The following is a 26,494-nucleotide window of genomic DNA, read 5'->3' as shown; positions in this document are numbered from 1 at the left end:
GTCTGGTTCCCGGCCCATGTAGGCACCGTCCACCCGCACCTCCCCAACCTCAACGAGGTTACCCACTCCCTAGCGCGAGGTCTAGTTAACCGCGCGGGAGAAGGGGGGGGCTGCCCCCACCGGTAGGGATCGCCTGACACGCTACAATGATCTTGTGAAGTCCTTCTACTTAGAGCGTAGAACCTTCCCCGGCCCCCACAACAAACTATCTCGAGCGCAGGCTACAACTTCTTGCCTGCTACACACCAATACTTACCCCTCGTTACAACTTTATAACAAGATCTACCCAGACATTTACCCCAATCCCACGTGCCATATCTGCAAGACACAGCCAGCCACACTTCCACACATGCTTTGGCACTGTACACACCAATACCCCGACACTAACCCCACGACCCTCTCGTCGAGATGGCACGTTGCCCTGCGTAGCCCCAACCTTGACGACCAACTCTGGGCGACCCAGCAGGCCTGCGAGGCAGCGAAGAGGCAACACCTCGACATCCCCACGTGGGAGGCCTAGGCCCAGCCACCATCTCTTGCTGGTTTCAATAAAGTTTATTCAGTCAGTCAGGGCTGGCCAAAAATAGGTGTTTTTGACGAGAAATGACATGTTCCACATATTTACCGTCTCCTAAGCTCCGCCGAGACACTCTGCTAGTAAAGGGATCGCTATTGGGGTCACCATAGGGGTCAGGTGTGTGCATGCCGACTGGTAAGCACGAATAATCTGGTGAAGGCCAAATTTAGGATCGATATAATGAAAGTTTGGATCAATATAACGAAAGGCGTGGGCACACAGCCGAATGCTTCCGTGGGAGATAGCATTTATTATTTTTTTTCTTTTCAAGCGAAACTTGTATTGGCTCACAAGTTTCGGTGGTGATATGGTCACACCAAATCTCAGTTGCTCCCAGAGCAGAGCAGCTGTGGGAAAGGGCAGTTTGACGAGTTGACAGCTCCGCTGGCACTGCAGTGTGAATCATTAGCAAGGATTCCAGCTCCTTAGGTGTGTGTTCATGCCACGCACATGACAAATCAGAGCTGTTTCACTTCAGCCAGGGAGGGAAAGGGCAAGAAAGGGTATCACACGCGCAGTGGCAGCTTCGTTTCCATGTGTGCGTTCACGCCATGCGCACAACCAATCAGAGCTGTTTCACTTCAGCCAAGGAGGGAAAAGGCAAGAAAGGGTATCACACGCGCAGTGGTGGCTTCGTTTCCATTCAATTCAGTCTCAGGAAATGGATGGGACGGATACGCGCTGTGTGTTTCCCGGAGGAATGGTCAGCATTCGACGAGCGGCGGTGAGAACTTGCCCTTGAAAGGGCTCGCCATCGGTGCGGTGCATTGATTTAGCCATTGAAGCCGCCCGAGACCAGGCAATCCGACAGCAACAAGAAGATCCTGAGCTGAGGGAGTTGGAAGCTGAAGCGATTTGGCACCGTTACCTGTGCGTTATTTAACCGTGACAAAGGTCAGGTGCACGCAGGACAATCTTCACTTACCCCAATTTTCCGGTAGGGGAAGGGTTGGTCATTTTTTTCAAGAATTTTGCATTCTTCCTTTTGGTGCACACACCCAAGCCCAATTTAGCTATAACTGATAATGCGGCATGGGAGCATAGTAGGAAGAATTTTATACCCCTGTAACATGGGCACCCGCAAACTCTTTCCAACTCCATCGTCTTTATCTCGAGGGAGATGCACCTGATGTCACACTGTCGACCTTCCACTAAGGGAGTTTAATGGAGCTTTTGGTCAAGGGAGATCGGCAATCTCCCCCGGTGGCGTAAGGGAGTAAGTACACTCGTGTCCATACCTACTGTTGTAAAAGTGATAATTATTGTTTGCATTAAAACTAATGTTGCGTGTATTTAAAAAGTTGCCATTCAATTAAATAAAAGTGCAAGCTCAATTCAGCAACAGTTATGCTTGCTGCTGCACAATACTCTTGACCTAGGCCACTTGGCGCCATGTTTTTCTCGTCTTTCAGGGCATTCACATGAACCCAACAGAATCAGGTTGAGTTGGTTTGTTGGGCTGGAATATGCCTGTCGAGTTCGTGTAAACGCTAGCTGGTCTGACTGAACAAGCGTCGAGTCAAGCTGAGTCAGCCTGACTACATTGGTTAGGTTGAACCAGCCGAACCAGTTTGCAGCGTGAACGTAAACGCAGATGGGTCCGGCCTGCCAGCGTCGAGACTTGTGTGGGAATACTGGAACATTGTGAGTTATGCACTGGCAGCACAAATAGTATCAGAACAAGACCAAGACAAGGCACTATGCAGTGCAACCTCATCGTAGCGATAGGACCGATAAATTAAAGCTGTTGCAGGTGGCAGTGGGAACCGCAAGCCCAATTTGAATGCGTTGGTGTTTTGACTTGACGCTGAGTGCTGTCGTTGTCCGGACTCGTTGAAAGCGAGTTCACGTAAACGTGGTTACTTCGGGTTCGGTCAGCCCAATTTCTGACTAGACCCGCCCATGTCGGGTTCATGCAAATGTAGCCTTTGTTGTGTTATTTGTGCAGTGGTCGGTGTGGTCATTCATGACTGACACCGGCACAGTAGACAAATTATAAGGAAAGCTCATGAGGTCATGCTGCCGGGGCAATGAGGCGGCTCACAATGTAGCTCGAGGACTTACTCGCCGAGCAAGTGAGCCAGCCCAGCTGGGAACGAGAGGAGATCGCATGGTCAGCTACAAAGAAATCACTGATTACTTTCGGCTGGGAAGGGTCCGGCACCCACCAGCTCATCCAGAGCTAATCAAGAAACAAGCGATAGCCTGGCACCTCCTGCAAACAAACGTGCCTCCAACCTGAAGGTGTGTAGCAGATTCTATCCAGGACAATATAATGATCAATGTAAATTATGTAATTATGTATGTCACATATTCTATGGGCATGCTCGAAGGCGGTTCCTTTCGAGGGCCACAATATTCAAAACCTGCAGCAATGGGAGACCCTGCTGGTCAGCTCAGACCAGCGAGACCAGGTCTGGGCCGTCCAGCTAGCCGAAGCACTTGCTGAGACCCAGGGGACTTCGGCCGTTTGCTAGCCAGACGGAGGCTGCGCCTGCCCTCGTGATTACTGGCAATAAGAAAAGTTGACTCTCTCTCTCTTATGAGGTCAACGTGCACGAAATGTTGTGTTTTAGCATAGTTTGCAGCAGTTTGGGTAGCAGAACGCAGAGTCTATTCACTATACTATAGTGGCTAGTCAGGCCGCAAAGGAAAACGCAAATAAGCACAGGGTGGCTAGCGTTGCTCTTAGCACTTCAGCACTGCTATGTTTAGCAAGCGTACTTAGATTTTTAATGAGGTGTATCTCTTTCGCATCAAATATATTGAATAATACTTTTATGGAAGGAGTGTTAATTATAATAGCTACGAGCATAATTAGAAGTTACATTTTTGTACTTGCACTCTCCGGCTGCAACTGCGCATGTGGCGGCTGCGCGTAGTCGCGTGGCCATATCTTGAGAGCGATCTGCGTTGACAGCAGAGTCTGTTGCGTAGGCGGCTCGTAGCTGTGTGTTCTCGGCGCTCACTTCGCGCTGAAGCGATAGACAGCACGAATGTAACTTCACCCACTGCTGCTGCCACGTTTCCTCACGCCACCGTTTTGACAGTGAGTGTTTGTAGTCATCGGGTGTGATGTGTTGATGTTTGCTGTGCGCGCTGACACATAGTATTTTAGTTAGCAAGTGAATGTTTACAAGCTGACACAGCCGATAAAAGTAATATCCTTACTTCATATGGCTGTCGGCTAATTTGCCATTGCAGTCGATGCTTCGCCTTTCGGGCAAAAATACGTCTTTTTTTTTTTTTCGTGTTACATCATGGAGGCTATGCTCTTTATCTACGAGGTGTCCTGCTGAGAAGTGCCACCAGGTATTGTCTATAACACAGCGGCCATGACGTTTATCGGTGCTTGCAGTACTAAAATGCATAGCCTTTAAGACTTGTGGTTATTACTCAAAGGAAAGCACCGCTGGAATACGCGTTTGGGTGCCACTTATGCACATAGTGGAACTCAGCAGCATGCAGGCTGCCTGCGACCTACGCGAAGAGACGTGGGCACCTTTTCCACGCCATGCATTGTGGGTTGGCGCAGTCGGTGCAATGAATGTGCAGATGGAGCAAGAGCCATCTCGACGCTGGGCATGCCGACCGCGTTGGCCGCGTCTGGTTACGGTGGCTGCGCCAGTGCTTTGAACTATAGACGTTCTTGCTAACGTGACGTAGCATGTGCATGCGTGCACTCACACTACGTTGGACTACATATGCACCTTAACCGAGCAATTTTTTCTCCAACTTTCATTACTTCGAATTCTATATAATTTGAATTTTCGTAGCATCCCCACGGAATTTGTATTAACGAGCTTTTACTGTATATTTTAAAAACTGGGATTGTTATATGTGGGTTCGATTGTATATGCAAGGTAGAATTCAAGTACAATACTATATATTACATTTAGAGTGTTCAAATGAGACCTAACTTAATTGCTGAATGTGAGTTTATAACCACCTGGATTAGTATAGCCCTACCTTTTGGAGCGTCTAGGAGTGGGCTGCCTGGAGTTGCAAGGTAGACAAATGCATCCCAATCGCCACTGTTTACAAGAGTGAAACCATGCGTTGACACAGTGCCTGCTGTTAAAGGCGCTTTGAGGTCCATCAGGTGGCGAAATGGCCCAAGGCAGTGTGTGCCATGAAATTCCACCTTCAGCTCGCCGCCAAGTGCATACAATGCCACCTGGCCGAAGAAAGGAAAAAAGGCAGTATGCAAAAGATCAAGACAACAGCAAAGAATTGCTACAGGAAGTTGCATGCTATGTGTGTCCACCAAGAAGTGCTGGGAGAGTCATCACTTGCACAGGCTACATAGACATGCCAGGGTTTTCATTTATCGTGTTTGCTTATTTGCGTGCGCCCTCAATTGTAATGTGCACCTCGATTTTCATACTGCAAAAAATACAAAATGCAGTACTCCAGACTGTTCTTTCACCATGTTTTCATGGTAGGAGAGAGCTCCTACAACTGCAGTAATGTCTGGATTGGAGGTTTCAGCTACAGTAGTAGAAAAAGCACAGCCGTTTCTCATTGCAGTGAGGTCACTGGAAGTGCAATTTGGACACCACTTATTGCATTTTTGGTGTTGTACTCAATCCTAATGTGCCCAACATATTTGCACACAACTCTGTGCTTACTGTGTGTTCCATGCACTGACAGCATAACTACTACCCCTTATGGAGTTAGGGCACTGAGTGATGATGTCCCATAGATGTCCCATAGATGCACACTTGGCTATGTGGGACACCACAGTGACGAGCTCTGTATTCATATTGATCATCTTGGATTTTTTATGTGGGCGTAGATACAGCACAAGCTTTTCCTCCGTATTCCAACATATGCTGCGAATTGTACCTGCAACTTTGTCCTAAGCAACAGAATTCCATAACCATTGAACTACCATGGTGTGCTAATCTATAGGCATCTGTGTTCAAGAAGTTGCACACCAGTTGACACCAAAGGTCCCTTACCCTCATCTTATTTAATTGTGCTGTAGTAACAACCATGAATATGAATGTGCACAGACTGCACAGAGGCCTTCACCAGCTACAGATGATGTTGGCCAAATGCACTTCTGCCACATACTAATACAACTCACATTTTTATTGTCCACATAACTACCACTGTGGCTTTTGATGACCAGCCTTGACTCAACGAAGCTTGCTCCTGTCGCTACAACGCCGCTGCAGTTGGTGCGGGTGACGTCGATGTCAACGCTTGCACCAGCTTCCAAGCGCACATGGGACGGCACAGATGTCGCATCTCCAGCTTCTGCTACTTTCACCTGGAATGACCAATGATCAAACACAAGGGCAACGTTGGAATAATCTATGCATAAGGGGGTGTGATGGACAGCTTTAGAACAGCTGTCCAATATTCCGAAACCAAACCTGCTTTTGATGTCAGAAAGAGGGAAAGCAAAATTTACACAAAGTGGTGCAATGGATACATACCGGAAAAATCCGTAGCAAACTAACGCTCAAAGAGACAATCTGAGAAACACTGGTTGCAGGACAAAATAAGACTATTCATTAGGGGCGTGTGAATACCAAATAGTAGATTTCAAATCAAATACAGTTACCATATTTACTCAATTCTAATGCACCCTCGATTGTAAGGCGCGCCCGTTTTCCGTGACCAAAAAAAGAAAGGAAAGAAAACCGCCCTCAATTGTAATGCACACCCGTTTCCAGTCACCTAAAAAAAAGTCCTTCACAGTACTGCGCATCTCATTCTTTCATACAGAAATACAACTTTCTCTCATTTGAAAAAAAACAAAAGATTTACTCCCAATGCACTAAAGTTGCGATAAATAAAAAAAGTTGCAGTTTCACCCAAAAGGTGAAGCATCGATTATGATGGCAAATTAGTAGACAGCTATACGAAAAGTAAGGATACTAGTTTTATCGGCCGTATAAACTTTTAAAGAATCGCTTACTAGCTAAATTAACAAGCATGGTGTGCACACAAGCAAACATGAACAAGACTCACTCAATGATATCGAAAACTCTTTAAACGCTGGAGTGAGGAGGTGTGGTAGCAGGAGCGAGGGAATTGACCTTTGTGCAGCCTCTTGCTTCGATGCTAAGTGACAAGAACACAGCATGGTTATCCTAGATGCATACACTCTTGTCTCTGTCGCAGATCGCTAAAAGATGGGGGCCACGCGGCCAGGCCGTACATAACAGCTGCCGGTGTAGAACGCCTCTCCTGTTTGAGCCAGTCCCTCGCATAAGTGTCCGGAACTCCGAACACCCGTGATGCAGCCCAATTTCCGTACATCTCTGCACACATGCTCGCTTTCCTTTTAATTGCAACCTTGTGATGAACTCGGCATGTCTTTGCAGTTGGCACTTCCAAGCTCATAGAGCAAACGCAGAAAACGGGAAGACAGATGGTGCGCTAACCTAAGCTAAAGGGAAGCATTGCCTAAGCACATGCACTACAGCACGTAGAGAAAGCTAGGACAGCTAGGCTCGAAGCGAATAAGAGGCGGCCATTTTGAAATGCCGATGGCAATATGGTAATGCAGATTTAGGGTCGTACTCTATTCTAATGCGCTTGCAGTTTTGGACCCATTTTAGCAGGAAAAAAGTGCGTGTGAGATTCAAGTAAATATGTTAAACCTCAATGTAACGAACTTCAATATAACAAAATTCTCATTATAATGAAGTATTTAACTTTTCATAACATCTTGCCCACAGAGCACTATGTATTCGGAACCTCAATTTAACGAAGTGTGTTTGTATGTGATTTCAATATAACGAAATTTCGCTTCTGCCATAAAGGAATGCAAAGACAATAAACGGAAACTTCCATAGACGTAGATGGTGAAATGGTTGAATAACAAGCAGCTACTTGTAAACACACCTCTAAAATTGCACGTGGCGCAACACAAACGACCGCTGAAGTGGAGCCACATCATGTTATGTATAAATTCCAAGTGCGATAAGGTCCTATCACGCCCCGTGCACTTTGTATTTCAGGTGTGAGTAAAAGTGTGTGAGGGTCAGACAAGAAAGATGCGGCTTCTTGAGTGCCGCTTTCCCGCGCAAGCAAATGGAAAGAGGGGGAGGGAAACGCGAGGGGCAGGGGTTGGGGTAAGTTGGTGCATGTCACGATTTCTGGCACACACCTCAGCCGTAGCTGTAAGCGCGGCTGAGCGCATGCATATCCGCACACTTTGCTTTAGAGGTAATCTGCCGTGTGTGCAAAGAGTGGGTGTGCCGAGACAGTGTGGCATCATGTAAGCTATCTACCGCGCATTTAGTATTGAAGGCTGCGTAATCTCGAATTTTGGTGACTCGTCGGAACGAGAAGCAGAAAAAGTATTCGCTCCCACTGCCGGCACTTTTCATCATGGCATCGTCTCAGTGCAGGCGACGCTATCAGCTGCGAAGGCGGAGTGCACGCGAAAACGTGACTTTCTTCGTTTAATTCATCCCACCGATGTGAAGATATTGTCGATGTGGCATGAAACCGTATCATTTGTCGCTGACTCCCAAATTCATCAAAATGAATTGTTTTCTCAATCAAATTTGCTTTTTTCGATTGCCCGATAACCCGGAAAATTCTGCGGCCCCTTTTTGTGCAAAAAATATCGATTGCCGACTGTACTTATTTGTATAAAAGGTTGAATTGCAACACATTAAAAATTTCAATATATGAAGCAAATTGGTGATTTTACCTACTTTGTCATATTTAGATTTAGCTGCATCAGAAACTGAAAGACTAAGTTTTATGCTTACAAATATCGTGCAAAAAGGAACACCATGCTGCACATTGTGTAAGAATGATGCTAGCTATCAGTAACATCTACTGTTATTAAAGGGAACACCAGATACGCATATCAGCACTGATAATTCAGTTTGTATATGAAGACTTCAAAAATATTTTTTTTACTGACATGATGTCTGTTCAATAGAATGAAGTGCTTTTTTTTCCTTTGAAGCTGAAGAAATAGTGAAGTTATGTTGTCTTGAATACCAATGAGGTTTTCTCTTTAACAGTGCGATACTGTAACTTTAATTAAATTCTTGGGCTTTGTATGCCGAAACCACAATATGATTATCAAGCATGCCATAGTGGGGGCTCCAGATTAATTCTGGCCCCCTGGGGTTCTTTAAAGAGACACTAAAGGCAGGCATTATGTGAAGTTAGAGCGATAGATTAGTGCTCAAGAATCTCTAAGGCGTCAATATTATTACGAACAGAGGCTCAATAATCGAGAAACTGAGGTAAATGCAGGACATGATTAGAGACTCCCCCGGCGCATCTAAGTACTTGCCCTATGATGAAAGCACTCGTCAGTTAAATTCTGTCCCTAGTACTCAACCATTCGTTGAAAAAAACATCCTTGTATTATAGGCAGGAAAAAAAATGCTGCTTGTCTATTTCTATATCTATTTCATTTTTAGAAAAAAGAACTCATTGAAATTTCCCTTGACAATGATGTGGGCAGTCGAAAGGTTTCGTTTTCGCTTGACTCAGCGCCGTCCACACTTTTGCGCTTCAGTAGTTTCTTTATCACATAGTGCAGGTGCTGGTTTTCCTGGTTCGCAAAACTCACACAAACTGCAAGTAGTAGCAGAGAATTCAACTTCTATGTGATGTCGCGGAATGCCCGAATGGTCTATGGCAGCTGCAGTGGTGAATCCACCGCTCTGTCTTGGCTTGGTACCGCCGTCTGTCGGGCGTCGTTTTATTCACCGATGGCAGCAAAAGTGGTGATGGCGTATGCAACGTCACTACTCTACCAGTTGGGTGGCAATAGGTTTGAATTTTGAAAAAGGTATCCGGACCCTTGAGACACAATTTTCTCGTAAGCTAAGTCTTTTCTTGGCACGAAACAAGCATTGCGAGGTTTCTGGAATGATATTTAAACAACCCACGCCCACTTAGTATTTTCCGATTTTTCGGACTCCCTAGGGGCCGCAAAAACATGCGAAAAATCGGGCAGTCCGAAAAAAATGAATGCAAGTCTAACTGCCCTTAAGGGCTAAAATTGCCACAGGCACGTCCGAAAAAGCTCTCAAGGCCTGCCAGTACACTTGGGCATATCGGTGCTCGTACTGTGACAGGAGACGGGGGTGTACGCGTGTATAATTAAGGAATGCATACTGTGTCCCGTGACAATTACCCCTTCCCACACTTTTTAAGCTTCATCGCGTAACACTGCTGCACGGAGGCGAAGCTAACTTTCGGAGACTGGCACTACACAACGCGCTGTTCTCTGCGAGCTTCGAAGCCAATCGCGAGGATTATAAAGGCGGAGTCGATGCCATTGCTGACAGCGGCGAATTCTTTCAATGAAAAACATGGCACCGCACGGCAAGAAGCTTAATAACCAACGTAGAAGCATTGAGCGGTGGTGGCTACGGCTGCCAGCGGATCTGCATGCGAGAGTGCCAGTTGGAGGAGGCGAGATAATCAAAATGGCGGCGGTGGTGGCTTTGATTAATGCCATTTCAGACCTGAAGTCAGGGCAATATACATTGACTATACGGAGCACGTGGTGGTGCCTCAAAGCCGTGCGAATTATCGGGCATGTCCGAAAAATCGGGCGTCTCGAAAATCGGTCGTTAACTACTCTGGCAATACCTCGTGCCGATGACACGGCTTCAATGATGATTTGTTGCGATTCCTCTGTTACTGGAGCCAGCACTAACACTACTTTCGTTCCCTTTCGATAAAGTTAAGGCTAATGTTCCCTGATAGAAGCACAAATTCCCTGAGTTTTCACTGAGTATTTCCAGACTATTCAAATTCCCTGAGAATTCCCGGTTTTCCCGGTTGGAAGACACCCTGGTAAATAAGTCCGAACTATCGATGGTCTGAAAAAAATGAATGTATAGAAAAAGATCACTTTATTTATGTTTTAAGGCCCCTGTGCACGGAACAATTGCTCGATGAGTTGCTGCACACACTGCCACTTACGTACAACTAAGTCCGTCTGTATTTCTGACAGTTTTGAGTTTTGACCGTCTGCAAGTCTTCAAATCTAACAGCGGCAGCAATCAGCACATCGCAGTCCAGTCATCAATGATGTCCGCATTTGAGTTTGTTGTGTTAGGCGGTAGTTCAGCCTCTTCAGTTGCGGGGTCGGGCTCATTCGGACTGCAACTCTAGACTCATTCGGAGTTGGACTGTGAGGGCACCTGGGGCAATTTGACAAGCCTATATATAACTTCACGAGAAAGGCTTGGTGGAGCCAGCGGAGCACTATTTGGAACGCAAACTAAACAAACAAGCACAGCATGGCAGAACACTATGCACAAGGCAAACTCAAAAAACAGAATAGCGATAGCAGGCCATGCGCGGGGGTGCCAGAAAAGGATGTGATGATCGCGATGTTGATGCGACCTCAAAATTAAGGCAAAGCCTCCAAGATCGGCACTTACAGTTAAATTTCAGAGGCGTAGAGCAGCGATCAAGGCAAGGCCTCAGAGATTACAGTCTAGCGTGTAATCTCTGAGGCCATACTTAATGTCTTGTAGACGTTGCCAGAGGAGATAGTGGTGGCAGAGTTGGCTGCCACTACAGCCGCAGACTCCGGATAATCGAATGTAGAGCTGGTGGCTGTCCGAAATATTGGTCGTCTTTACACATTAAGTCTGTGGGGCCATTGGCAGTGCCGCGAAGCTGTCCGAATTAACGGTGTCGTATTTATTGGTCAGCGACTGTATTGAAATCGCGTACAAGCACACTTCATTATATTGAGGTTCTAATTACATTGTGTTCTATGGACAAGAGGTTATGAAAGGTTAAAGACTTTGTTATATTGCGAATCTGGTTATATTGAAGTTCGTTATATCAAGGTTTAATTGTATAGTATCCAAGCAGTATCCACTGCCTCATGGCATGCTTACACAAAATTTCGTTTTTGATTCAGCGTGGCTTTACCAGTAAAGCCCGGCTCCCTGAATGACGGCGTGCTCTGGTACAGCATCTCCACTGTGAACGGAATGAAAGTTATCATATTTTTGCTTCAATTTCATGTTTGATCATGCACAGTCGACGACTTGAAATATTCAGCAACTACAGCATCTCCACTGTGAACGGAATGAAAGTTATCATATTTTTGCTTCAATTTCATGTTTGATCATGCACAGTCGACGACTTGAAATATTCAGCAACTACTCGAATAATATTCAGGTTTTCGAATAGCAACTATTCGATTCATTATTTGAAAGTTTCAAATATTCGCACACCTCTAATATCATTCGATCACATCTTGGCGATGTATTGAACATTGGTGCTGAAAGATTGTGTATTCTGAAGATGTGTGAACCGGGAAAAAGATGCATAACTGTACTGGATCATTTCTTGTGTTCTTGACCGCAAACATTGTAATTTGGAAATCCTATGTAATGGATTATACTAAAGAGGCTCAACTGTATTTAACAGCTTCGAATAGTGAATTCCGGAATTTAATACAAGCTGAATAGTAAAGGCTATTCTTAATGGTCAGAGCGTCCAATCATGGAGCTGTAACATGGAAAACACCACGCAACACTTTTTATCGAAATTTCTCAATCTGCAGTCAGGATGTAGTCATTCACTGGAAGCATGCTGGAAACAGTGGTTGCGGTAGCTATTATATGCCAGCATTGGTGGAAGGCACCAACACGTGTGGCCGTAGCTGTGAGAAAATACTACTTTGTTTATCAAGTCAATGTTCTCGCAATTAATGTTTTCTGAAGTGTTAAATGATTTCTACAATAATAGCTATGTGCTTTTGTGGTTTTCTGTCAAACAACTTTCGTCAATAATAAGTCAAGGGCGTTCTTTAGTCGAGCCAAGTTCTCAAAAGTGAGACGACACTTTTACATGTGACGTGCAGTTCAGAGTGTTGCCGTGGCCACGGGTGTGCTTTTATACAATAGCATTAAGGTCCCGGTGGCGCAGAAAATCAGGTGTCGGCACCGTAGCCAGCGTTGACGTCCTGTGAGCGAAAATTCCAGTCTATATTTAGGTACATTTATATGCCACACCTTGCTATATGACATGCAGTATATGCAGGTTATATTGCCATACCATTCTCCTCACACTATTGTTGACATTTACGTAATGCGAAGCATCGTGCGGATCGTTGTGGCACGAGACGCCGACACAGATGGAGCTGGTATGTAACGGGAACCTATCAACGAGGTTCTATTGTACTACATCTGAAGTACCAAGGCTTCTTTGCCAGTTTGCACCACTTAATGGTTTTTACTTTTTTTGCCAATTTAAAATTATGATTCCTACTTAAATTATGAACAGCGTGATCGATTCTATTGCTATAAATCACTGTCTTTTCCTTTCCATCAAGGTCTCTCAACACATTGAGGCCAGTTGTCAGTCCCTTTAAAAACATGGCTATGCATGTAATCGAAGATCTTTTTTCCAAGCTCTATGCTTAAACTCCTAATGCCTGAGACATAAAAGATAAAAGCCAACCCCAGACCTTATGCATCCATTTCAGATGCACTTCACTGCACATCTAGCAAGCAAGTCAATGTATAACATGCCAACCTGCAAAACTTAAAATTAGTAACGATCCCGTGATCGAAGGAGGGAGGGCGAGGGAAGGGGGGAGCGAGGGGTATCGCATGCATTCTTAAGAACTTTGCCCTAACAACACAACTTTTCTGGTATATGTACGTGCTGTTGCCAAATTCAACTGTTTCAATGGGTTCAAATTTTAAACTGAGTCATCATGTGGTCTGGACATGAAGGAAGGCAAGACAAAGCCTTTTCTGCAATCTTGTGCCACCTTATCCTTCATTACCTTCAAAACATTTTTGCAAACAGAATTGTAGAATGTGCTCTAATTCATAAACTAAAGCAATACAAACACTACTTGAGAGCATGGTAAGCAACACACCTGGAATAGCTTGTTGTATGGTTTGGAGACTGAAAGCTCCATGTTTACAGGTTCTGCATTTGGGTTCCTAATCTTCAGAGTCTTTGTCCTGCAGGAGAGAAATGATAACAGAAAAGCAGCTAAGCTTGCAACAATTGCTTGTCTTCAGGGGCGCTGCAACATCTACGACAACTTGATGCCTCTGGCCCTCATAAAAATATTGAACTTCAACATATGAAATCCAGAATACAGGCGATTACAAACATTCATGGAAGACATCTTCAGTGTACGCTTCCTCATTAGTCACATTAGCCAGCCATCACAGCCCACATTAAGAAGTGGTGGAGTGATTGACCACATGTTCTCTATAGGGATTGACACGAACATTCTCGTTTACATTGTTGTATTTCTTGACAGACATGCCATTTGTCACCACTGCGCCAAGTAAACAACACAATAACATGGACAGACTTAAGAACATGTAACACACATGTTCATTTAGTGCATCACCTCCAGTTGTGATACGATGCCGATGCACCATGTGAAATGTAGCCAGTTGAACTTGCATTGGCAATTACAATCACCGACTTTTCTGAGGAAGTGTAACCTGAAAAACCTGCGTCTTCTGAGTGGTGGTGTTCAAGTTCAAGTTTATTTACCAGACAATATGCTGGAAGGTCCGCTGGGCTAAAAGCCATAAAAACGGCTTGACGGGGCCCAGGTGATTGTTACATGGCAGCGGCTATACAAGGTGCACAGGAAAAGGACTAAGATATGCCATTACAAAGGCAAAAATGAAAAACATGCAGATTACAATGCTGATGCTGATGCAATGTTGATGTGCAGTGCAAAATAGCAGCAGGCACATGCACTGCTATACAATAATTTTCTCTGCATTTCTGTCACATGAACGCCGTACCTACATAAAGAAATGTATGTATATTATATGCCATTTCTCAATTATGTCACTAATCTGCAAATAGGACTTTTGCAAAACCCTCGTAAACTTTGTAATTACTTTGCCTAAGCTGCAAATTCTGATATCACATTTGTCTGCTTTAGACGATGCACAAATGCAGCTTACAGAACTGCAATATCTGCTTTTCATGCAGAGTTATGGATTTGTAAACTTTGTGCTTGTATGCTTTTTCAAACTCACCAATTTCCAGTAACATTTATTGGAAAATATTAGGTCATAAACAATAATTCTGGCTCCTAGAAGTGCTAGAATTCAACCTCTCTCAAATGCAATAAATTTCACTAAGATCGGTCCAGCGGCTGCCTCATGAAGGCATGACTTCAATTTGCAAGTACACTAGACTTCCGTTAATTTTAGACTTCGGTTAATTAGATTTTTCGGTTAACTTGATCTAAACCGAAGGCCCTGGCAGGCGCCCACACATTTCTACGGGCCAAAACTTCTGTTATTGCAATCTGAAAACTGGCCTTCGCCGAATAATTTGAATTTCACTAGTCAGCTTCGTTGCAATACAGTCATGTTACGCAGTGAAGCCCACAAGAAATGAGAAGGGGCTACTGTCATGGGACATACGTGTTTCTTAATTATGCACGCAAGCACCCTCTCCGGTCACAGTACAAGCTCCTAGATGCTAAATAACAACACTAGCAGCCATTCGGAGCTGTTTCTGCCGTTCCTGCAGCGATTTGAACCCTCATTTCACCCACCATGCGTGTCTTGTATATGAGATCGTTAAGGAGGCCTGGCAAGCATTCTCTAATTATACACATGCGCATGCGCCGTCCACCGAGAAGCGGAGAAAGACCATTTGTGTTTGGGAAAGCTACAGAAAAGGGGGGCAGTAAGATGAAAAACTCCGAAAGTCGAGGGATCGTTTAGGGTCAACAAAAGAACAGGGGTCAACATAAAACTCTGAAGGCTGGCCAGTATGCTTACTAGGTGTCTCGGTGCTCGTACAGCGACTAAAGAGTGTGCATGTGCGTATGTAAATTAAGGAACACGTGCTATGTCCCGTAACAGTGGCACATTTCCCTACTTATTATGCCTCCCCCCCCCTCTTCCAGCACAGTTGTATTGTGGCAAAGCTTGCCTTCGAGGCAAATACTGCTAAGTGAATTGATGGTGTTTTGGATTTTTTTTTCTTTTTTAAAAAAAATTTGACCTGCCGGATGATTTGACCAGTTTCGTTGGTACTGTCAGAGTCGAATTAACGGAAGTCAACTGTATCTGAATAGAAAAATCGGACTTGGCCCCAAACTAAAGTTTCATTTTAACACCAATTCCCACATACACGCAGGATCTGCACAATTATTTTTTTCAGATTCGGAGGCAGAACCCAGAGGATAGACGCACAAAAAGCAAGAGAGCAGAAAAGCGGAGGGCAGGAGGGTACTGGGAACTTGTAAAATGGCACAGACGTGGATGCTGCTGAAGAGGTGCCACCTACTGCTGGTTTTTGACGGCCTCTAAGCAGTGCTTCGTTACAAGACTATCAAAATTATGATGAGTGATTACTGTGCAGGCGCACATTAAGTGGCAGCACAATTAGCAGTGAGCTGTGTGGTAAATAACTGCTCACTATGCGCTGCACCTATGCGGCAGATGCGTGCGTGCAGCAGCAGCTGAATCACAGTAAAACCATGTTAAAATGTCCACTATACTTGTGGATCAATCCATCAGACCTACGGTCAGTAAAGAAGCTTTCTTAAAACAGTAGTTAGAACTCATTGTGCCATTGCCTATATTCTTCTGTGCTTTGAGTTGCACCCTCACTATTTGCAATACCGCACCTGCTGCCATCAAAATGTTGGCTTTACTGCAGAACTTCGTTGTGTTGTGGCTGAGTTCACATTGCATTTTCAAACACGAAATATGAGGAAGAAAAATTACACAGTAGCTCGAGTTACATTCATGCAAGTACGGCAATTAGTACAGGTAAGGAAACATGCAAACAAAGAAACTAAAAATGCTCTAATCCTGTAATGCGTCTTACTCAGATGCCAAGTTGTGGATTTGTGCCCACAACAGAACTTTGCGGTTGCTCTCCAAGGTCAAAAACGTCTTGCTGTCACTGGCCTGACTGTGCTTTAAGGCACCAGCCAATGCTGTGACATTCGATGCAGTGTGCTGCTCGGAGGAGCCAACCAAGCTGACGAGGGCCACTTTGAAGCCCTGCGGCATGACAGTGGCTTCCAGGATGCTGCAAGCAATGGGAGATTCGGCTTAAGACTGTGAAAGGCAACATAATGCTGTAGATCAGTAGAAGGACTGAAGGTCATCTGCATTAGTACATCTTGATGTTAATGTAATGAGATTAGAAAAATTCCAGGTATAGGATGAAGTCAGCTGTGAGGGAGTGTCTGTATTCTGGAATGAGCTGTCTCACGTCAGCTCGTTCCAGAATACAGGAACGTACAAACTATAGAATATAGACACATGTTAAAACAAATGGCTGCATGGCATTGAGAATAGAATAAATTTCTGGTGCCAGACAGAAAGGCATAGTGCTATGTGTCATTTGAAGCAAACATGAAGGGACTATCAAAATCTGTTTATCTTATAAGAAGTCAACTGTATGTGTCCTTAAGTTATAATTCCACAGTAATTGAAGAAATGCCACTACACTGTGCTGTTTAAGGGACTTAGAAGGCAAACACTGCATCAATTAACGTACAGTCAACTTCCGTTAATTCGACCCTGACAGGGCCTACAAAAATGATGAAATTATCTGGTGGCTTGAACTAAACAAGATACTGAAAAAACATCAAAAGAACTGATTCATTTGGCAGTATTTGCATGATTCTAACAGGCCCCAAATGAAATGCACCCATGCTTTCTATATGTCCAAAGCAGAAAACTAACAAAGAGATAACCTGAAAGCTCCTAAACAAAATATAAATAGAATGCGAATCCAATTTTTTAGGAAGGAAAATGGGTAAGGGTCAAATACAGGGAGTTTTTTTTTTAATTCATGTTCACAAATGCATTGAATGCATTATAATGCTTGCATGCATCTTAATCCGACTCCTAAGCATTTGCTCAGTGATTGGCCATGGCTACGTGGAAGCTAGAGAAACCTTACAGTTTCAGTTCTGATTTCTGATTTCGACAATACATAAAAGTACCTGGTTTAGCGGCGTTTCATAACAATACGCCATGGTTTTAAAGCGAAGTTTTCTTTGCCTCTTCCTTCGACTTTCCCACTGCTGCTGCTGTGGCTGCTGCTGCCTGGAACACCACGTCGCGGGGTGGTTTCAGAGCGTGTGTATACATGACAGGAGCAAGTCAGAGTGGAAAGGCGACCCAAGAAACTCGTTTGGAACCAACCGCATTGAATGTGCACAATGTCCTCTGGAGCTCCCTAGGCGTGGCCACATTAGCCTCTTGACAGCTGTAATTATCCGTGACCTCCCCCTAAAGCATTGCAGAAACTATAGCGCTTCCCTTTCTACTAATGTGCCAGTCCAGACAGTAGAGAGCAGGGAGGAGAAGAGGTAGTTCCCATACAAGAGGGGGGAGGAGGGGGGGTAAGGTGATGTGAGAAGGCAATGATACCCTACTACTATGTGAGAGCAGTTGCGGGAAGAGTGAATAAGCTTAAGTTCCAAGTATGGTACAGTTCGTTACTGCTATTTCTGAGAAATAAACACCATGCAAATATGTCAAGTGGACACATTACGCAGGGCGTGCAGAAGCAGAGTCGCATTAATTAAAGTGCCCCTCAGGGCCCAGGTGACATTACGGAAGCAGCCGTTCGTCAAATCAACACTTCTGTGCCTGCTGCAGTAGCTTTGTGGCTATGGCATTGCTAGAGGTCGCAGATTTGATCTCGACGGCGGCAGCCACATTTCGATGGGGACAAAATAGAAAATGCACATGTACTAATATTTCGGGGCGTGTTAAAGAACATCAAGGTGCCAAAATTAATCCAGAGCCTGCCACTACAGCATGTCCGATTGTGGTTTTGGCATGTACAGCCCCATAATCCAATTCAAGTTTAATACTTCTGCCACAATGTGATGTGCCATGTGAGGTAATGACAATGCTCAACCCTCTCAGAGGTTATGAAATATGGTGCACAGCAACGCCTCAAGCAAACGCCTCTCCCTGCGTGTTCTGTGTACTATGCAGGCAGACAGCAGTGGTGCATGCAAAGTAATGTTTAACATCAACTCGCCACTCTCATGTTAGACTAAATGTTAAAGAAATTAAGCTTTTGCCGTCAACATCACCGCTAAATATCGTAAATCAAACCAACCAGCACAGAAAACTTCACTTACATCAATTCCCACAGTGCGTGGGTTCTGCATAATTTTTTTTAAAGGAAATGCTGCACCAATGGCAAAGAATTCAACAGATCGAGTTAAGTAGCACTGCCAGAGGAAGTGGAGGCTGAGGGCTATCAAAACAAAGAAGAAAAGTGAGCCTATGCCGACTACATGCTACTTGTAGGCCTCCTGGTTGTTACAGTTAAAGGGAAGCTGAAACACTTTTCGAAAAAAATGAGTTCTCTGCGGCATTCTACAGTTTTGAGTCCCCTGAACACGAATATCTGGCTCAAAAAGGGCGGAAACAAACGCAAGCGGCTGTTTTTCCAAGAAAACGCGCACCAGCGCCTTAGGGCATCGCGTGAACGCCGCTGTTGCCCGTGATTGGTCGGGCCCGCCGTGACGTCGTTGGCGGTAGTCGCCGGTTGGCGCCGCCGCATGTCTCCGTTTCAGAGCGTAGCACCATTCCTTTCTCTCTGGTAGCACGCGGTTCTGCTGTTCTGGCTTCATAGCTGAGTTGCAAGATGGAACGTTCTCGCTGTCTCCGACAGCTTGTATTGTCCCCGTACATGTTTGAACCTACAGCCGATCCGGAAAACGATGGTGGCAACAAGAGTCAACGACGATATTGAGTGTGCCAACAGCAAGAGCGATGTGTGCACCTTCTCGCGCGCTGGAAATCTTAGCTGGTACGTATGTTTTTTTTTTCATGTAGCTGCACGTTGCAATGACGGGAGAAAAAATACGCTAAAGTGTCACTGGGAACATGCTGCTGGAAGAATGCCGAAGCACTAACTTCTCATTAGATTTACACGGGTGCAATTCCGCGATGTCAAGCACCTTGCCGCTGCTTGTCTAAAGTCCCGTGGTTTTTTCAGCGTTGATACACGATCGCGAACATAAGTGCCGCGTTTCAAAGCGCGTACATGCAGTGCTGTGAGGTACAGTCATGGAAGTTGCTTATCATACACATCCAGAGATGACCAGAGGTATTATATGTGCAATATTCATACTATGGTTCGACGACTTTGCGAGTGTGGCTCGATCAAGGATCGGTATGCGTGCTCCATGCTAGTGTTGACATAAATATATTAGGCAGTTTTAGCACCGCCGTGTGGTAAACACGATAACTGAACCGTACGTCGAATGTCACTAGGCAAGCCTACACTCCATTTGATACCTCAGGTGCATCGCTGTGGAAGCTACGCTCGAAGTCCGGTCACCAAAATTTATTACTGCGCGCGTTTCCGTCTATGCTTCGCAGCGTGCCAGCGGCGTTTTCTCGCGCGAGCATGCACGTGAAGCTGCCGCGACGGGCAGCAATTAAAAAATACCGAAAAGAAAATTTTTTTAAAAGAACGTGTTAGCAGCCGTATAAATAAGTACACGGATGGTTTCTATAGGTAAATTCTTTTTTTTTTTCATTCCGAACTGAGCTTATATATGGAAAGCTTTCTGAAAAATCGGGTCAAGAAACACCGAACTTTTTCTAAGTGCGAACGCAGCCACTGCAAGAAGTATCTCAAGCCTCCACAGCGTTGCACCTGATGTATGAAGCGGAGTATAGCAACGCTAGCAACAACGCGTTTTCGCATTTGTCGTAAGGCTATCCGGCTACGCTAAAACTGTGTTACCAGACGTTAATGGCTGCAAATGTTCGTATTTCTCCAGTGCATCAATGTGGGCCTAATCACGCTTTCATTAAACTAGGTGCACCTGCATGTGCTGCGTATTGATGGAAGATGAAGAGAACTGCTTGTCCTGCCAGGAGGTGCAAGAGATTAGGAAAAAAAATTACCGACGATTACGTTACTTCCTAATGCGAAATTTGAGCGCAGCAAATAAGCTGTTTCACCTTTTCGATAGATTGAGGCAAAGAAATCGAGCAACACATGTATGCGCTATCACAGAATTTTTTTTTTATATTTCCCGTACTCCTGGATCATCTCGACGGCGGCGACGGTAAGCTTCTGCTTCGGCGGCACGCACCTCTGGATTCTGACGGCGACGGCGCTGGGCCTCTGCTCTGGCAGCTCGTTTAGCAGCAGCAGCAGCAGCAGCAGCAGACGGAGGACTTCCATCGGTCGTCTCGCTCATGGCTCAGAAAGAACTGGCAGATAATTTCGCAGTGGCGAACGGCAGCGGCAATTTCGGCTCGGGCGGTGCACATATACAGATCCGCCGCCACCGATCTGGCTCTCTGATTGCCACCGCACAGGGCGAACGGCAGCGGCAATTTCGGCTCGGGCGGTGCACATATACAGATCTGCCGCCACCGATCTGGCTCTCTGATTGCCACCGCACAGGGGTTGCATTGGAGGAGGAGCGAAGAAAGGAATTAAGTTCGAGCCGGCGCTTTGACAACCGGAGACTCGCAGGAAGAGGGGGGAGGGGGGCGGCGTGTACACCCAGCGGCAAACGATGGGGGCAGAAGCGCGCGCAGCAAGCGGACAACACGATAAAGGGAGGAGGGAAGAGATAGCAGCGACTGACTGATGCCGCTGACGCCGATAGTGAGTCAACCCCAGCTGCGGAGTTGGTTTCAGGGACAACGCCGCCGATGCCGACACAAACAATATGATACCCTCGCTTCCGCAGCGCTAAGAACCAGGTCTAGCCGTGGGAAGGTGGTCACGTATTCGTCGACGTGCCGGGGCCTACGTGAAATAACCGGCGCGTCGGCAACTGAAGAGCACCCTATCCGCCACACAAGAACAGGGGGGAGGGGACCCTTTCCTTCTCTTTCTGCATGGCGGCGACGGTGTTCTATGCAGTCACGTTATCTTGACTCTCTAGCGGCGTCAGCGGCGTCAGCGGCATCCAGTGGTATCAGTCGGTCGCTGCTAGCGCTGGTGGGATGAAAGGGGGGCGGAGCTGGTTACGAGGCCGACGACAACGCCGACGACGACGCGAAACCCAGGAACGGACGTCAAAGAGCTGCGCTCTAAAACAGAAGCGAACGCAGTGCGTAACAAGTTCAAGACAATTCAGGACTGTGTGCCTCAGCAGGGCAGTACTGGAAGTGGCACTTGCCCAGAAAGGAGTCGAACCGGCTGGACAAGGCAAGAAGGCAAGAAGCAGCACAGAAGGAAAGAACAGTTTACGAAAATCGCAAAACAAACGTGAGCGGCGGCGGCGGCAGATCTCTCGTAGCGTCGTTCAGTAAAGCGCAGGACGGAAAGAGGCATGCCAGCACATGTCAGCACGCCGGTCCGCAGCTCGGTTGGCTCGGTCTCCGCCCATGACGTCACTCTCGCCGGTTCTCTCCTCTGCCAACGTCCTCACCCGGCGCTCCGGGAAGCGATGGGGGCGTGTCCGCGCGGGTGATTTAGAAAGCGATTTCCGCCCGTTATATCAACAAAACGAAAAAAAAATAAATTCGGAACCGTAAATTATTAGGTCTGTTCTTCCCAATCCCAGCAATTCATAGAAATTGAAAACCGTTTCAGCTTCCCTTTAACCCTTTGAGGGTCAGTGACGTAAATATATGGCGCCGTGAACAAGCCCAAAAATGGTCGATGCCGTATATTTACGGCACTGTCCGTACGTTTAAAAAGCGCGCCGATTTCCTAACTTTTTCTTTTCTGTCATGTGCTGCCACTATGTGGGAATACATGAAATTTTTTTCGCGCGCCTCCCTCTCTCAGTTTTCGTTGCATGGTTTGTTTTAAAACTAGTTTGCTCCCGCGTGTCTATATACTACCGCTCGCGCATTGGCGCACGCGTAGGCGGGCGGCGGTTCAGGTTTTGTTCTGCGAGTGGTTTCGGCTTTCTGTGCTTGCAAAACTGATGGCTACCTCATTACTAATCGCTCAAAGGGTGACCACCTCTTTCTCGCTCCTTTAGTGCTCGCAGGGGTGCGCATAGGAAGGATGCCGCCATGCATGTGTTTCCGTCGCTTCTTTTTTTCTTTTTTTTTTGACACTCGTGAAAACTGATTGCCGCTGGTTGGCAATAAGATGAAGATTAGCGGGAGTTTGTCACACATTGTGATTTTTTCACGGGCACACAACCACAAAGTTGTCTTGAGAGCGTGCACCTACGCAGTTCGATTACGCTATGAATGTACATATTAGTGTAAGAGCAGGAGCATTTGAGTCTTGTGAAATATTCTCATGTGCGCATTTTCAAGGTCTTGAATATGTGTATAAAAATGCATCACATTTTTAATTCTTATAAGTTTATTTCCTTTTTTATTGTTGTTATTCATGAATGAAGAGTACATATTGTTACGAATGATGTTTATTTACAGGGTGAAACGAGGTCCGAGAGGGAAGCTACAGGCCAGGCCCAGCCGGCGCAGAGTACCCTGAGATCACGCGCGCACACTCTACTTCTTCTTTCTCTGCCTCACTCGTGCAGTGCTGCGACTATCTATACCAGTGCAAAATATTTTTTTCTCACTTTACAGTCACTCTAGAAAAATTGCGGTAAATTTTTTTCGAAACAAGTCCCTAAGAAGAATTGGAATCTGCAATAAAAAAAATCGACCCTGGGTGGTTGCATATGGCGAAAAAAATCGACCCTCGAAGGCTTAAGCCTCAATATAATGAAATTCTCGATATAACAATGTATTTAACTTTTTATTACTTTATGTCCATAGAACACATCTTTAACCTCAATATAATGAAGCATGTTCATCCACAATTTCAATATAATGAAATTTCACTGCTGTCTCTAAGGAACAGGGGCAACAATAATAATAATATTTGGGGTTTTACGTGCCAAAACCACTTTCTGATTATGAGGCACGCCGTAGTGGAGGACTCCGGAAATTTTGACCACCTGGGGTTCTTTAACGTGCACTTAATTCTAAGTACACGGGCGTTTTCGCATTTCGCCCCCATCGAAATGCGGCCGCCGTGGCCGGGATTCGATCCCGCGACCTCGTGCTCAGCAGCCCAACACCATAGCCACTGAGCAACCACGGCGGGTACAGGGGCAACAAATGAAAACTACTGCAGGCACCAGAAGCCAAACGGTTGCATTATGTGTGGTTGTTTGCAAATGCATCTTTCAAACTGCACATTGCACAACAGAGCGACCGCATGAGCGGAGCAGCGTCCTCTCCGCCAGCGGCAAATTAAGTTGGTCATAGCCTCTGAGATGCAGCGCCAGATCTAGGTGCCATAAACTGACGAATGCGGCATTGATCAGAGGCACTGGGGGCACATGCATAAGCGCATTGTATCACGCACTTTACACAACATAGTTCCACATTCCATGCATGCCTTGCATCGGTGCCTGATTTGTTGTTTGTGTTTGGATTACTAACATAACCTCCGGTGTTGCCCAGAGTGGTGCGACACCAAATGCTAGATTGTTCACCGAACCGAACTGCTGCTTTCCACACAATCCGATGAACTCAGCAACAAAGCCCCACAGAAATTACAAAAAAGCTTCGCTTCAAAATTGCATGTAAGCGAGGCGACAACCTGAATTAAGACAACTTTTCTGATAATTGGCACATTTGCTGTTTTGCGACATTGTGAGTGCATAATGTCCAAACAATGAAGCAAGATCTGGAATGGTGTTGGAAATTTCAGCCGCCATTATGCATTGGTTCAACAGAAGACTTAACAGATAAGTCGGTTTATCACAGAACACCCACTGTATAAACTTATTCCCAATGCTCATGAAGAAATCCCATCCAGTGTCTTCAAGTTCAGCGAGAACAGTGTAGTGGCAGCTGCAGAATGAAGTTCTTAGTGCAAGTAGACAGTTGCACCGTTTCACTTTCTGTTCACAGAAACACTAAAACAATGCAGTGCCACCACGCTCCCATTTGCTTGCATCTGCATATTCTATCTCATTATTTTCGAAGGCAGCGCTAAACTAAAGCCAAGACCTGCTAATTTTGCACCCTGAGGCAGTAGTAAAGCTGTGTTTGCAGAGGGTTTGCAACGGCAACAAGAAAAAAGGTGATGCTTTCTGCATCTTTTTCTTGCCCCATAATGGTGAGACAATTGAAATTGTGACAAAGATCACTACAGAAAACGAGGGGAAATTTTTCAGCTAAATTTTTAGGAAAAGCTTGACCCCTGTTCCGGTTTTTACAGTAGTTGCCAACCGAGTGCTTGCAGGCCCAAAGTCGCTTCATGCATGCAGCCTATGCATATGATCTCGCACCCAACTTGTGGTGATGTCTACAGGTACTAATGCACCAAGGGCAAACTTCCCATGGCTTTAACTTGCTGCTCATCAGGCCCGTCAACTAGGCATAACCAACATCCCTTCGTTGAGTTAGCAACCAAACTTGTGGTTTGGTGCCAAGTCAATGAAACAGTCTTTGCAGTCATACAACCTAAAATATTGCCTCTACAACAAATGTGAGGGCATGAGTAGCAACTTTGTTCGCGATGGCTATGCTTGTGACATCCCGCACGTGAATCAGTTTGAAAAATTAGGCAACACACCACGTGGCATCCAAAATTTTGGTTGCCGTTGTACATTGGTTCAACTAAGTAAGTGGCAATGCCGTGACGAAGTCACAATACTTTAGTAGGTCCAAGAAAGCAGGCATCTGAAAAATTTACTGGCAGCTGTAGCTGCACAGGCATGTCACGAACTGCTTTTAGTGTACTGACTGAACATCACCAGACAAGAATATAGTTCAAATGTGTCATCTTGATTGACTCTGACTCACCCTTCACATCTGGTGTCAGAGGCATGTGTCCCAATTCTTCCAGCAGAATCTGCCGCACTTAGAAGCAGCTCCATGTGGTCCGCAGCCTGAATCCTGAACTTCTCGGGGCTCACATGGAAGAGTGGTCCAGCAGTCATTTCCAAGTCCAGAGTACAGGGTCCACCATTTCGCAGCCAGACACTAGTAGCACGTCCTCTGCCACAGCATACTTCCAAGGCCTGCATTAAACGAGTAAACAGAGCTTAAATGTCCCATGCCCAGTAATCAAGGAAAGCGTGGAAGGAAAAGAACACACGTGGTGTATGACTGGACAGTTGCCATCTTAGCTGTTCTTGAGCCGCTGATAATCATGTCCGGGCCACCAGTTTTATAGCAACCAAGCGTCGATGAGCTGCCATGTTTACTGTGGGAGCCGACTTGGCCAATGAACGCAGGCGTGATGATTGACTGATGAACAGCTAATATGGCACCATCAAGTCAGGCGCTGTAAGTGTTCTCTATTGTGCAACCAGCATAATTTGTCCTCTCTCTATCAAAGCTGGAGCAGTGACACATGGCGGCTGACTGGACAATCACCATCTTAACTGTTCCTCAGTCATCAAACATCACGTCTGTATCCATGGCCAGGCCAGCTCCTACAATACACATGGCACTCGGCCGCCACATGTCAATACAGGAACATACATAACCGATTACTGCTCTGAATGATTCCTTATCGTCAGCGCTCTTGTTATGCTTTTGAGTATTCCATCTTATTGAAACTTGCCAAAATTAATTCATTCTTAATAAAGTTATGGGACTACTGCTGCTGCAGTATTTATTCTTCGTGTCAAATCGTAGTTGTGGCTCTCTTCTCCTGTACAATGTATAGAGATCCTATAATGTGCAGGCCCATCCTACACTGAAAAAATATTGACAAACTAATGCTTCTCGACACCTTCATTAATAAAGAAAGTGGAGGCAGGTTTGCAGAGCTTGGGCAATTCGCTGTTAGAGGGCACAATGCCTACGCCATGGCTGCCCATTCAAATGGAATGTTTGATTCAGGGACAAAATGGAAGAAGTTGTGGATTGCCCAAGGAATGCCCAACTATCATTCAGCCATTTCACAGGAAACACTGTGAATGCTTGCAGTATGGTGTTTTCACATTCTAAAATGGCTGATCTGGTGATGACAGAAGAG

General features: G+C 45.6%; 1 protein-coding gene across 2 annotated transcripts in view; it reads right to left on the bottom strand.

Annotated features, from left to right (window-relative positions):
• Positions 1-26,494, bottom strand: part of LOC142582901 (uncharacterized) — a 110,051-nt gene that overhangs the window by 26,907 nt on the left and 56,650 nt on the right. For both annotated transcript variants that reach the window (XM_075693012.1, XM_075693014.1), the window contains 5 exons: positions 25,312-25,529; positions 16,391-16,597; positions 13,440-13,527; positions 5,670-5,855; positions 4,547-4,754 (listed from right to left, as the gene is read on the bottom strand). In XM_075693012.1, the coding sequence (XP_075549127.1) occupies positions 4,547-4,754; positions 5,670-5,855; positions 13,440-13,527; positions 16,391-16,597; positions 25,312-25,529 (907 nt within the window). The remainder of the gene's footprint in view (positions 1-4,546; positions 4,755-5,669; positions 5,856-13,439; positions 13,528-16,390; positions 16,598-25,311; positions 25,530-26,494) is intronic.

Source organism: Dermacentor variabilis, chromosome 5, assembly GCF_050947875.1.
Source record: "Dermacentor variabilis isolate Ectoservices chromosome 5, ASM5094787v1, whole genome shotgun sequence".
Lineage (NCBI taxonomy): Eukaryota > Metazoa > Arthropoda > Arachnida > Ixodida > Ixodidae > Dermacentor > Dermacentor variabilis.
Note: the sequence above shows the minus strand (reverse complement) of the source record. Positions and strands in the feature narration are given on the sequence as shown.